Source organism: Budorcas taxicolor, chromosome 11 (genome assembly GCF_023091745.1).
Source record: "Budorcas taxicolor isolate Tak-1 chromosome 11, Takin1.1, whole genome shotgun sequence".
Classification (NCBI taxonomy): domain Eukaryota; kingdom Metazoa; phylum Chordata; class Mammalia; order Artiodactyla; family Bovidae; genus Budorcas; species Budorcas taxicolor.
Genome location: NC_068920.1, coordinates 138,370,436 through 138,382,711, shown reverse-complemented (window position 1 = coordinate 138,382,711; position 12,276 = coordinate 138,370,436). Strand labels below are relative to the sequence as shown.

Genomic DNA, 12,276 nt, shown 5'->3' with positions numbered 1-12,276 from the left:
GCCAGTGAAAGGAAAAAACAGGAAAAATCTGGAAATGGGCAAACAGAAAATGACTAAAAGCTGACTTGGAAATTTTGTTTGCTCATCCAGCAGGTAGGCTATGGTTTGCTATCATAAAGGAAATTCACATGCTTCATTCGGTTCCAGATTTCAGGAAAGAAACAAATAGCTCCATATTATTTTTTTTTAATATTTATCTATTTAATTGGGTCTTAGTTGCGACATGTAGGACCTTCTTAGTTGCAGCATATGGGGTCTAGGTCCCTGACCAGGGATCAGACCTGGGGCCCCTGTATTGGGAGAACAGAGTCTAAACCTTTGGACCACCAGAGAAGTCCCACAGCTCCATGCTTTGAAGTTAAAAATAATTTTCTAAGCTCAAGAGCAATATATATCCACTTATTCTCTCTTACCTTACTTTGTAAAGAACAAACTATAACAATCTACAATTTTCTGCCTTGTTTTCAAAAAGAAAAACTGGAAAACAGCATAGTTTGGGTACTTTTCTGGTTAAAAGAAAAAAAAGAGCTCAACAGATGTTGAAATGTGGGAAATATAAATAATAGCAAACATAAAACAGAATCTTTTTTAAAAGGCACATAACAAAGGTATTATTCACTCAATCAGAAATTTAGAATCTGAATGTGTGAAGTCTAAAGTTTTAAAGAAAATAAACAAGGAAATAAATAAATGAGGAAAATTTAAAGAAAATAACTGGAAATCAGTTATTTCCAGTAACCTGAGGAAAATAAGTGCTTGGGTTCCAAATAAGCAAGTGCTGATTCTGAACTTCAGTGACTCTTTTCCTGATAAATGATGAAGAAATGTCAAATAATAAAACCCTACAAACCAAATCAAATTTTTAACAAGTTTTTTTTTCTTCATATTATATTTAATCCCGGTCAAGAGAAAAGAAAAGAGAATATAAGCCAAGAGAAAATAAAGTTACTGAAGCATTTTTCTAGTATTTGATTTTCTGGGTAGACTGGCTTTAAACTCTCCCAAGGTCTATAGTGAAAGAAAGTGAAAGAAAGTGAAGTCACCCAGTCGTGTCCGACTCTTTGCAACGCCATGGACTAGTAGCCTACCAGGCTCCTCCCTCCATGGGATTCTCCAGGCAAGAGTACTGGAATGGGTTGCCATTTCCTTCTCCGGGGGATCTTCCCAACCCAGGGATCGAACCCGGGTCTCCCGCATTCCAGGCAGACGCTTTAACCTCTGAGCCACCAACTTTGCTTTTTCAAAAATAAGTTTTAAAATACGTTTATAAAACAAGTTTTCTTAAGAGGAATTTTTCTATATTTTAATGCAATTTTATAAATTCTTTAAAAGACATTTCCAACAAATAGAAAGATAAGTCATATTGGAAAATGGGAATCATCCCAGAAAGGGACTTTTTGTTTCCATTCTAATTTCATTTCCATTTAATAGTCATTCACCTGCAGCCCAGATTCTTTATATATTTGGCCAGATAGTATTTATGAACTACAAACGAGGCAATTATGTCCTCTGCTTTATGAGATCACTTAAACTACAAAAAAAAAAAAAACACACACACACACACAAAATAAAACCCTTTGAAGGCTGACGATGGTGATGGCATCTGAGAAAGTCACAGTAGTTATGACTTAGTAGTTCTGACCCTCCTCTGGGGACACTGGGCAAACTTACTCTTTTCTCTTAATTAGGGCCATTTCCACCCCAGAACCATTTTTCCATAGCAATAATACACTAGTTTGGGAGATCCCCAGATGCAGGATCTGAATTTTTGAAAGCCAAAATTCAACAATAAGACACACACACACACACACACAAATGTAGGTGAGACATGGCTGACTCTGCCTTGTTTTCCCTTCCAATTCTTCCCAGGTCAGGAAAACTTCATCACAGCCTAATTGTTCCCTGGCAGCACCCAAATAGAACAGATTTTTAAAAAGCCCTCTATTTACTAAGTGCTTTTTGTCAGTTTTTCACCTCTCTAACCACCCCCATTCCACTCAGAACTTATTATTCAGAGTTGGAACAGTGCTTGGCTTATATTGAGTATTCAGTAAATGTTGATGATGGTGAACATTACTGTCATTATCCAGAGACAGAAAACTATGCTTGATATTTAAACCTTAACTACCTTATCGATGATTACTAGAGGAAAAAAAAATGTCTAGTTGAATTCTTTCAAATGGCTCTCATGAAAGATGTTTATTGTTAAGCCCAAATATTATGTCTCGCTAGCCTAGCTTTATAAAATAAAAGAGTTTTACTCTCAAAGTAAATTTCATGGGGAGAAAATGAGGAGGCAACTATTGCAGATTAAAAAACACAGAGACTTAACAACAGAACGCAGTGTTAACTTGACTGACTCCAGATCCCAGAAACAAAAGTCTACACAAGACATTTTGGAAACAATTGGGGAGTTCAAATATGGGCTGGCCATGGGTGGTATTATAGAATTATTAGTTTTATTAGATATTATAATGGTGTTGTGGCTATAAAGAAGGCTGTCTCTATTCTTGGACAATGCACGCTAAAATATTTAAGGGTAAAGTATGGTGATATCTGCAACTTATTTTCAAACAGTTCAGCACAAAAGTTATATATTTAAATACAGAGAATAAGCAAATGTGACACAATGCTAACAACAAAAAGTGTTTATTGTACCATAGTTTCAATTTTCTGTGGAGGTAAAAATTTTTAAATAAAAAGTTGGGAATAAAAAACATCAAAACAGTTTTCCTGAAGAAAATACCACACATTTCTTTAGATATTGTATTGTAATAAGATACAATTATACATTCTTATTAATTATTTACACTTTATAAAAGCATACCTAGTCAACATAGTTACTCAACCCAAAATCAATTACCTGAAGTACAGCATTTAACTTTCAGTGCTGATGCAGGAATCTCTTTATCTTAAATATAAATCAAAACATTTTAACACCAGCTTTCAATTAGAGACAAGGAGATGCCAGCCATTAGGATCATGAGTTAAAATGTTCAATAATTTCTTCTTTGCTTTTCTTCTTTGTCTAGAATAGTCTGTTTTAAGCTCAAAACAGCATCTTGAAATCCAGGATTTAAGTCTAATACTTTCTTGAAATCTTCCAAAGCATCATCAAAGTATCCTGTACAAGAACCCACGGAGGGGGGTGGGGGGGGATGAAAAAGAGAAAAAAAAGCTGAGTATTTCTATATATTATTCATAGTAAAGTTTGGATACACATACTCCTGCTTTTATATTTACAAGCTTTCAACCACTCCTACTAAAGGAATTTTTTCCTCTTGATAATGATATACGGATGTGTATACCACAGTAACTTTGCACACCCTTATAGAACAATACACTTAAAATTAGTTATGGGCTACCTGCGGGGATTTAACAGGTAAATACCTTAAATTGACACAAACCTTCAATAAAATATTCCCTATTCAATGTAATTACAGTAAAATTAAGAAACAGGAAATTAATATTCTTTTTAACCCTTTAAATGAGAAACAGTCCTCACATTCCCCATAGTCCCAAAATCTAAAATCCCTATACTATATATTGTCTCAAGTGGGGTTCCCTGGTAGCTCAGCTGGTAAAGAATCCACCTGCAATGCAGGAGACCCCGGTTCGATTCCTGGGTTGGGAAGATCCCCTGGAGATGGAATAGGCTACCCACTCCAGTATTCTTGGGCTTCCCTGGTGGCTCAGCTGGTAAAGAATCTGCCTGCAATGACGGAGACCTGGGTTTGATCCCTGGGTTGGGAAGCTGCCCTGGAGGAGGGCATGGCAACCCATTCCAGTATTCTTGCCTGGAGAATCCCATGGACAGAGGAGCCTGGCAGGCTGCAGTCCATGGGGTCCCAAAGAGTCGGGACACGACTGAGCAACTAAGCACAAGCACAGCACGAGTGCCTTCAAAGGCTGTAACTCAGAAAAGCTGCACAGTGGATCAGGAGCATTACCCTCATTTCACAGCTGGGGACGCACAGGCACTAAGTAATGGGATGGCTCTCACTCCGGAGCCCAGATGCAATTCCCACCCCAGTGCCCCGCTGCGGTCTCTAATACCCATCGAAAGCCTAAAATAAATTCAGGTACACTTCCTTTGTTCCTGGCTCTAAAACTAAATTTCACCTAAGTTTCACCCTGGATGATTACTATATCCGTTTTACAACATTGAGAGATCTGAATTCACAAAATACTGTCAAGGACAAAAGGGGGAAGAAAGAAATTCTTACCCAGCCTATACAATATCAAGCCTCTGTTGTAATATGGAACTTCAAAACTGGGTTGGACTTCTATAGCAGATGTGTAGTCGTCCATGGCTTCGTAAAAATCAACCCTGAAGTATTTGATTTGCCCCCTGTTGTTAAATGCAGTAGCCAAATCCTCAGGGCTGCATTTGCTTTAAACAAAAAGTTCACATTAAAAACAGTGTTACCCCTCATTTCCACTTTCACTCTCTTTCGGGTATTGTCAAACTTCACAGCCTATAACACGCAGCGACGACATTGCGACATTGCAAAACCAAGCGGAAGAAACAGAGTGCAAGGAAATAAAGCCATGGCCTCGGTTTCTGTTTAATCCTGCTGTCTACTTTTGCAGGGTTGTTTAGCACTACAATGTCAGTCTAAAAAGCGCGTTCATTTTACTGTGTGGTCAAAGCTCCTGTTCATTGTCAACTTGTTTTGCTGAATGTAATATTAAAATGATTGTTTAAACCACATGCCAGTGGGGCAAAGAAGACAACTCAGAATTGAAACGAGCAAGGGGAGAAAGCCAGCCCAAAGTCCAAGTTCGCTATGGACATGTCATAAAATGAATCAATCATGTTTTATCCTCAATTTTTTTAATGATCTTCAAACAGTGAGATCTGAAATTATTTTCCACCAGTAATGAAAGTCAGCCCTGAGTGAAAATCCAGGATACTGATCCCCAGGTGTGCTGTCTGAGGATGACCTGCCCTCCCTCCAGCCTCAGCAAACATCCTCCAGAGGCCAGACCAGCTTCCTGCTAGAAAGACATCACCACTCAGGTCCACACTGGGACTCCTGTGCGCAGAACTGGCTCTGCATCTGAGGGTTCCAGAGGCTGCCCAAGGAGCTGTGGGCAAGCAGCCTTTCCTGTGAGGGGTTAGACATCCAGGCAGCTCTGACCAACCACCAGCTCAACAGGACACACCCCCACACAGCCCCACACACTACTTGTAGAAGGGCAAACCATTTGCACAGAGAACTTCAATGGGCTCTGCAGAAAGATTCTGTTTTCTTTTCTTTTTTGCAAAGGGGACTCTCAAGTCTGAACCAAACAGGGAAGATGCAGGCTAAACTCATGTCAGTCTTCATTAAGCTCCACCGCGCAAAATCTAGTTCTCAGAAAATATTTGTGACTGCAGTTAGTGTTACAAAAAGTTACTTCTCTAAACATCTTAATCCTTGAGATCTCAGGCACTGTAACTACTGCTGCCAGGAGGGGTACTCAAAGCCTAGGAGGTCTCCTTCAAGTTGAAGTTTCCTACCAGTGGAGAGGAACCACTGCAATTTAAAAACGCCTGCTTCTGTGAACTAGGACTGAGAGACTGTGTACACAGACACTTCAGGATGCCATAAGCACCACCGTGAAATCCTAGAGAACAAGGGGGACACTCCAGTCACCGATCTCTGTGATGACACTAGCTGAACTGCTGCCCAGTAAAGAGTTTTGAGTAAAATGCAGCCTCGGGACTCAGTAAGGTTTTAGTCATTAAATTTCTAACCTTCAAAACTTTGTTATAGATGTCTTATTATCAGAGGATCATCAGGTATTTGATTTAGAATAAGACCTCATTATAACAAATTCTAAAACCCTATTCTCCATATGGAAATTGTTTCATACTTGAAAGACATGGGCTAACAGTTAAAGCCAAACTTTTTAACATTGAGATTTTTGTAATGATAGTGTTTATTTTAATGGAATATAACCAAGTTACCTAATCCAAATGTAGATATTTTTTTTGCACTTGTTAACTTTAGCAAAGAAAAAATATTTGGAAATAAAGTTGATGGCTAAGGTTGCACTTTTGGATATTAAAAGAAAATGTTATAAACCATTCAGAGCGGCAGGCATGCAAAGATTGCGAATACTGTTTCAAAATGATTCAGTGACTCGTTATTTAAAAATAAACAAACTCTAAAAGATATATTTAAAGAAGAAAGTTGAAAATGATAGAATTCTGTTTAACCAGGAGCTCCTAGAAGAATTTCAAAACTATAAGAAAATTTGAAGGTTCATGCAGGCATGCTAAGCAGTCTTCTACTAAACCATTGCAGATTTTCTTTCTTATGCTGGTAAGGGGCATAAATTACATTTGCCACACAACAAATCTGTGCTCTCAGGCTGAGATGCACCAGGGAGAAGCTGTAACAATACTAGATGGCATCAGTATGCTTATTGCTGATAAATCGTTTTTGAAACTTACTAGATAAATTTTAAAAATATAGCAAAATTTTAAATATAACAAAAAGGAAGCAGACTCATAGAGAACAAACTAGTGGTTACCAGTGGACAGACAGAAGGGGGAAGGGCAAAACAAGGAGAGGGGACTAAGAGGTACAAAACATTGGGTATAAAATATGCTACAAATGTATACTGTATGACACAGGCATATAGACTGTATTTTATAATAGCTATAAATGAAGTATAACCTTTAAAAATTGTAAATCGCTATACTGTACACCTGTAACATATCATACTGGAGAAGTAACTGGCAACCCACTCCAGTATTCTTGCCTGGAGACTCCAATGGACAGAGGACCTGGCGGCCTATGGTCCACGGGGTTGCAAAGAGTCAGACGTGACTAAAGCAACTTAGCACAGTCCAGCTAACATATTGAATAGCAGCAACTACAATGAAAATTTAAAAATGAAAAAATGTTTTAACCTACTAGATAAGTCTATTCTTCCAGCTTGAAACAACAGAAAACTACATTTTCTGTTTACTAATTTTGGGGGGAAGGTGTGGTATCATCTTACTGCTTGTTCTAAACTATTAACTATTATTCTGGTGTATTATTGAAATGAGAAAGCCACCTAATTTTTCTGATTTAATTCCATGTGAGTTTAACAAACAAGAGAAGAATCTTGAGCCTCATACACAAAAGACAAGCTGGCATCTGGTCAAAAAATATCAAATCCCTGAAAGGAGGAGGGTGACAGGGCAGACAACTCAAACTATCAAGAAAAACACTACTCGTTATCCCCTTTCTGTTCAATTGCACTCATCTCACATGCTAGTAAAGTAATGCTCAAAATTCTCCAAGCCAGGCTTCAGCAATACGTGAACCATGAACTCCCTGATGTTCAAGCTGGTTTTCGAAAAGGCAGAGGAACCAGAGATCAAATTGCCAACATCTGCTGGATCATGGAAAAAGCAAGAGAGTTCCAGAAAAACATCTATTTCTGCTTTATTGACTATGCCAAAGCCTTTGACTGTGTGGATCACAATAAACTGTGGAAAATTCTGAAAGAGATGGGAATACCAGACCACCTGACCTGCCTCTTGAGAAATCTGTATGCAGGTCAGGAAGCAGCAGTTAGAACTGGACATGGAACAACAGACTGGTTCCAAATAGGAAAAGGAGTACGTCAAGGCTGTATATTGTCACCCTGCTTATTTAACTTCTATGCAGAGTACATCATGAGAAACGCTGGACTGGAAGAAACACAAGCTGGAATCATGATTGCTGGGAGAAATATCAATAACCTCAGATATGCAGATGACACCACTCTTATGGCAGAAAGTAAAGAGGAACTAAAAAGCCTCTTGATGAAAGTAAAAGAGAAGAGTGAAAAAGTTGGCCTAAAGCTCAACATTCAGAAAATGAAGATCATGGCATCCGGTCCCATCACTTCATGGGAAATAGATGGGGAAACAGTGGAAACAGTGTCAGACTTTATTTTTTGAGGCTCCAAAATCACTGCAGATGGTGACTGCAGCCATGAAATTAAAAGACGCTTACTCCTTGGAAGGAAAGTTATGACCAACTAGATAGTATATTCAAAAGCAGAGACATTACTTGGCCGACTAAGGTCCATCTAGTCAAGGCTATGGTTTTTCCAGTGGTCATGTATGGATGTGAGAGTTGGACTGTGAAGAAGGCTGAGCGCTGAAGAATCGATGCTTTTGAACTGTGGTGTTGGAGAAGACTCTTGAGAGTCCCTTGGACTGCAAGGAGATCCAACCAGTCCATTCTGAAGGAGATCAGCCCTGGGATTTCTCTGGAAGGAATGATGCTAAAGCTGAAACTCCAGTACTTTGGCCACCTCATGCAAAGAGTTGACTCATCAGAAAAGACTCTGATGCATGGAGGGACTGGGGGCAGGAGGAAAAGGGGATGACAGAGGATGAGATGGCTGGATGGCATCACTGACTCGATGGATATAAGTCTGAGTGAACTCTGGGAGTTGGTGATGGACAGGGAGGCCTGGCGTGCTGCAATTCATGGGGTTGCAAAGAGTCGGACACGACTGAGTGACTGAACTGAACTGAACTGTTTTTTCTTTTCTCATCCTGGACCACTAACAAGAACCGTTAACAAGAACAACAAAGGCAAATCTTAGAGTACAACAAATGCTTCACATTCAGGTGTAAATACAAGATGCTTTGGGAGAGCAGGTGAGGTTGAGAAAGGCTGAAAGCTGGGACCTAGGACCATTTGCTGCAGTGTTTGCACCTAAACAAATGTCTTCTCCAGCAACAAAATACAAAAACTATAAGGAACCAAAAATAATTGAGTGCATCTGCGGTTGGAGCCAGTTATGGATAAGAAGATACAAACCAAATAAAATCCCAACTGCCACTTCTGAAGTGCTGGAAGCAAAAACAGGGTGCCAGGAGCACAAACGGGGTACTTCACATGTCCCCTACATTCAAAACCTTGGTCCAAAGAGGTGGGCAAACCACCTAAGCCACCCCACCAGCCTTCGAGACCCCTGGACACAACCCCAACTTCACCCCTTGCTCCAAGCAAGCAAGGGAAACTTACTTGTTTTTGCTCTGCCCTGCTGCAGCAGAGACCTCAGTAAAGCTTGCCTGAATTCCTTGTCTGGCCTTCTCATCAATTTCTCTTGTTTAGGGAAGGCCAGGAACCCTGGTCCGTATCAAGGTTGCTAATATCACAAAAAGACAGACATTACATGCTCTCTGACAGAAGTACACAACACCTATAACAATATTCTCACCATAATTTTGGATCTGAATTCGATCAAACCTCAAGATTTAACTACCAACTCACAAGCGATGCATAAGACAGAGGACTACAAGGGGTGGGGGTGGGGTAAATCCAGAAGATCCAAAATATGGGAAAGTCTCAGGACAGAGGACTGGATATCCTTTGCTGAGGCTATCCTATCTGCAAGGGGAGAAAATGAAGGGGAGCCTTAAAGGCTGGGAGACTTGATGTGCAGCCTGACTTGAACCAACCGCGAAAACACCAACCAGCCAAACAAAACAACTTTTATTGATCAAACAGGAAAATTCCAAATAACGACACTGGAATAATGACGTTAGGAATGATGATACTGTGGTTACGTCTTTTTAAATCCTTTAACGCCTAGAAATGTATTCTGAGACATCCCTGGGCGAATAACCTGATCCCCTGGGTGAAGTGACAATGCTTAAGCCCAAGGATGGTCACCTGCAGGTTCATTATACTATTTCCACATATTTAAATTTCTTTTCACACGTGAAAATCCAGAGCACCTGCTGTGATGTTGCGCGGTTTGAGTCGCGACGCTGTGCGCTCACGTGGCACCCGCGCGGCACCTCGCCCTCACCAGGTCTTGTTAAAGTGACAGGTGGGAAAAGCCCTATCCGCTCTAAGACTCCGGGTCAGTTAACATGGAGTCGGGACACCGTTCTCGGAGTCCCGGAGCAACGTGCGGATGCCTGCGCTCCAAGCACGCTCCCTCACCGCCTTTCTGTGAAGAACAAACGTTCGGCCGCTGGGCGGCTGAGCGCCAGACGCCGAGTAGAGCAGGGCCCTTGCCGCCCACCTTCCGGAGACCCCGCTTTCCCCACTTCTCGCGATAGTTACCTCAGGTGTGCTGCTCCCTCCGAGGCCGCACAGGCGCACTGGCGAATGTAAGCGGAGTACAGCGCCTCGGCCTCCGCGTATTCACCTCTTTTGAAATGAGCCTGGGCTAGTGCTAGGACTGCGGGACTTTCCTGCTCTTGCTGCCCGTCCATGGTGGTCGGGGGCCTGGCTTTCCGTGTGGAACTGGGGTTGATTTCTGAGCGATTAGAGGCGACAACCCACAGCCACTTCCGCACCTTGGAATTTAACTCGGCAAAAACCCTTGGCCCTAGCAGCCGGGGAATTTTGTGTCCTCCGAGGACCCGTCGTCTCGCGAGATCGGTGACGTTCCTGGCGGAAGACTCAGGTGCTTCACGAAAGCTTGAGCAGACGGAGCCTTGGCCAGTGTAATTCTGCTGTACCTGCTGGCCCCACTTGCCTGATCTCCAAAAAAGCAGTAGCTCGGTAATCCCAAACTGGTTTCTAAGGACGTGGTCAGATGATGCAAGGAGCTTGCCCTTCGTTACAGCGAATTGGGGGGGGGGGGGGGGGGGCGGGGGGGGGCAGGGGGCGGGTACATACACACACACTGTACATGTATATTTCCAGAATATACAGGGAATTTCTAAACTTCAGTTTTTCCAGACTGGGTGTACTACTTTGCATTTCCACCAGCAATGCATTGGCCTTTCAGTTACTCCGTATCTTCGCCAACATTTGTCAGTTTCGATCCTAGCTATTATAATGGGTGTGTAGATACCTCCGTTTTCCTCTAAATTTTACTGACCAAAATTGTGAGTGGAATAACCAAATAAATGAGTAGTAACTAAGTGTCTTAATGTCTTTTTCTTTTAGAAAAAAATCATAAAAACGAGGTTATGAAGAAAATTTACAGAACAGTTTCACCCCCGTTTTTTCTTCTAAATTCAATTAAAATATAAACTGCCTTTTTTAAAAAAAAAAAGGTTATAAAGACTATTTTTACGTTCTCATCTATACTCTTTATGTACTTTTCAAGTTTTTTACCATGAACATGTTAGTTTTATACTCAAAAACTATTACGTGTTCTTTTTTTTTTAATGAACTGAGAAAATGGTAAGAATAAACAGTAGGGGGCAACATAATATTGCTATTTTCCTTTTAGAAGCACAGTAGTAATACTTTGGAGCTATAACATCAAATTAGGAACTCTTGATTTTTCATTAAAAGTCTGGTAACAATTTTTCCCCCATTTCTAAATGTGGACTCTAGATGAACTCTTAAGGAGTTATTTGCTGCAACCTCCAGTCATCAGACATTTGCCTAAGTTGTTTTCCTATTGGTTCAGTTCAGTTCAGTCACTCAGTCGTGTCCGACAATTTGCGACCCCATGAATCGCAGCACGCCAGGCCTTCCTGTCCATCACCAACTCCCAGAGTTCACTCAGACTTATATCCATCGAGTCAGTAATGCCATCCAGCCATCTCATCCTCGGTCGTCCCCCTCTCCTCCTGCCCCCAATCCCTCCCAGCATCAAAGTCTTTTCCAATGAGTCAACTCTTCACATGAGGTGGCCAAAGTATTGGAGTTTCAGCTTCAGCGTCAGTCCTTCCAGTGAATATTCAGGACTGATTTCCTTTAGGATGGACTGGCTGGATCTGTTTGCAGTCCAAGGGACTCTCAAGAGTCTTCTCCAACACCACAGTTCAAAAGCATCAATTCTTCAGCGCTCAGCCTTCTTCACAGGCCAACTCTCACATCCATACATGACCACTGGAAAAACCATAGCCTTAACTAGACGGACCTTAGTTGGCAAAGTAATGTCTCTGCTCTTCAATATGCTATCTAGGTTGGTCATAACTTTTCTTCCAAGGAGTAAGCGTCTTTTAATTTCATGGCTGCAGTCACCATCTGCAGTGATTTTGGAGCCCCCCAAAATAAAGTCTGACACTGTTTCCACTGTTTCCCCATCTATTTCCCATGAAGTGATGGGACCGGATGCCATGATCTTTTGTTTTCTGAATGTTGAGCTTTAAGCCAACTTTTTCACTCTCCTCTTTCACTTTCATCAAGAGGCTTTTTAGTTCCTCTTCACTTTCTTCCATAAGGGTGGTGTTATCTGCATATCTGAGGTGATTGATATTTCTCCCAGCAATCATGATTCCAGCTTGTGTTTCTTCCAGTCCAGCGTTTCTCATGATGTACTCTGCATAGAAGTTAAATAAGCAGGGTGACAATATACAGCCTTGACGTACTC

At 41.2% G+C, this 12,276-nt stretch overlaps 1 protein-coding gene across 1 annotated transcript; it reads right to left on the bottom strand.

Moving 5' to 3' along the window:
* Positions 1-2,813: 2,813 nt before the first annotated feature.
* Positions 2,814-10,299, bottom strand: TTC32 (tetratricopeptide repeat domain 32). Its single transcript, XM_052649544.1, has 3 exons — positions 10,062-10,299; positions 4,227-4,393; positions 2,814-3,124 (listed from the first exon to the last, which is right to left on the bottom strand). Exons 1-3 carry the CDS (start codon positions 10,211-10,213, stop codon positions 2,997-2,999), a joined length of 447 nt encoding a protein of 148 aa, XP_052505504.1. The 5' UTR covers positions 10,214-10,299; the 3' UTR covers positions 2,814-2,996.
* Between the last annotated feature and the right edge of the window lie 1,977 nt (positions 10,300-12,276).

Bases quoted from the DNA above. Each gene is read 5' to 3' on its own strand.
- TTC32 (XM_052649544.1), bottom strand. From the start codon at position 10,213: ATGGACGGGCAGCAAGAGCAGGAAAGTCCCGCAGTCCTAGCACTAGCC. The intron at 4,394-10,061 runs GTAACTATCGCG...TTTTGTTTAAAG, and splicing joins GAGGGAGCAGCACACCTGAG to CAAATGCAGCCCTGAGGATT. The intron at 3,125-4,226 runs GTAAGAATTTCT...GTTCTTGTACAG, and splicing joins CTTGATATTGTATAGGCTGG to GATACTTTGATGATGCTTTG.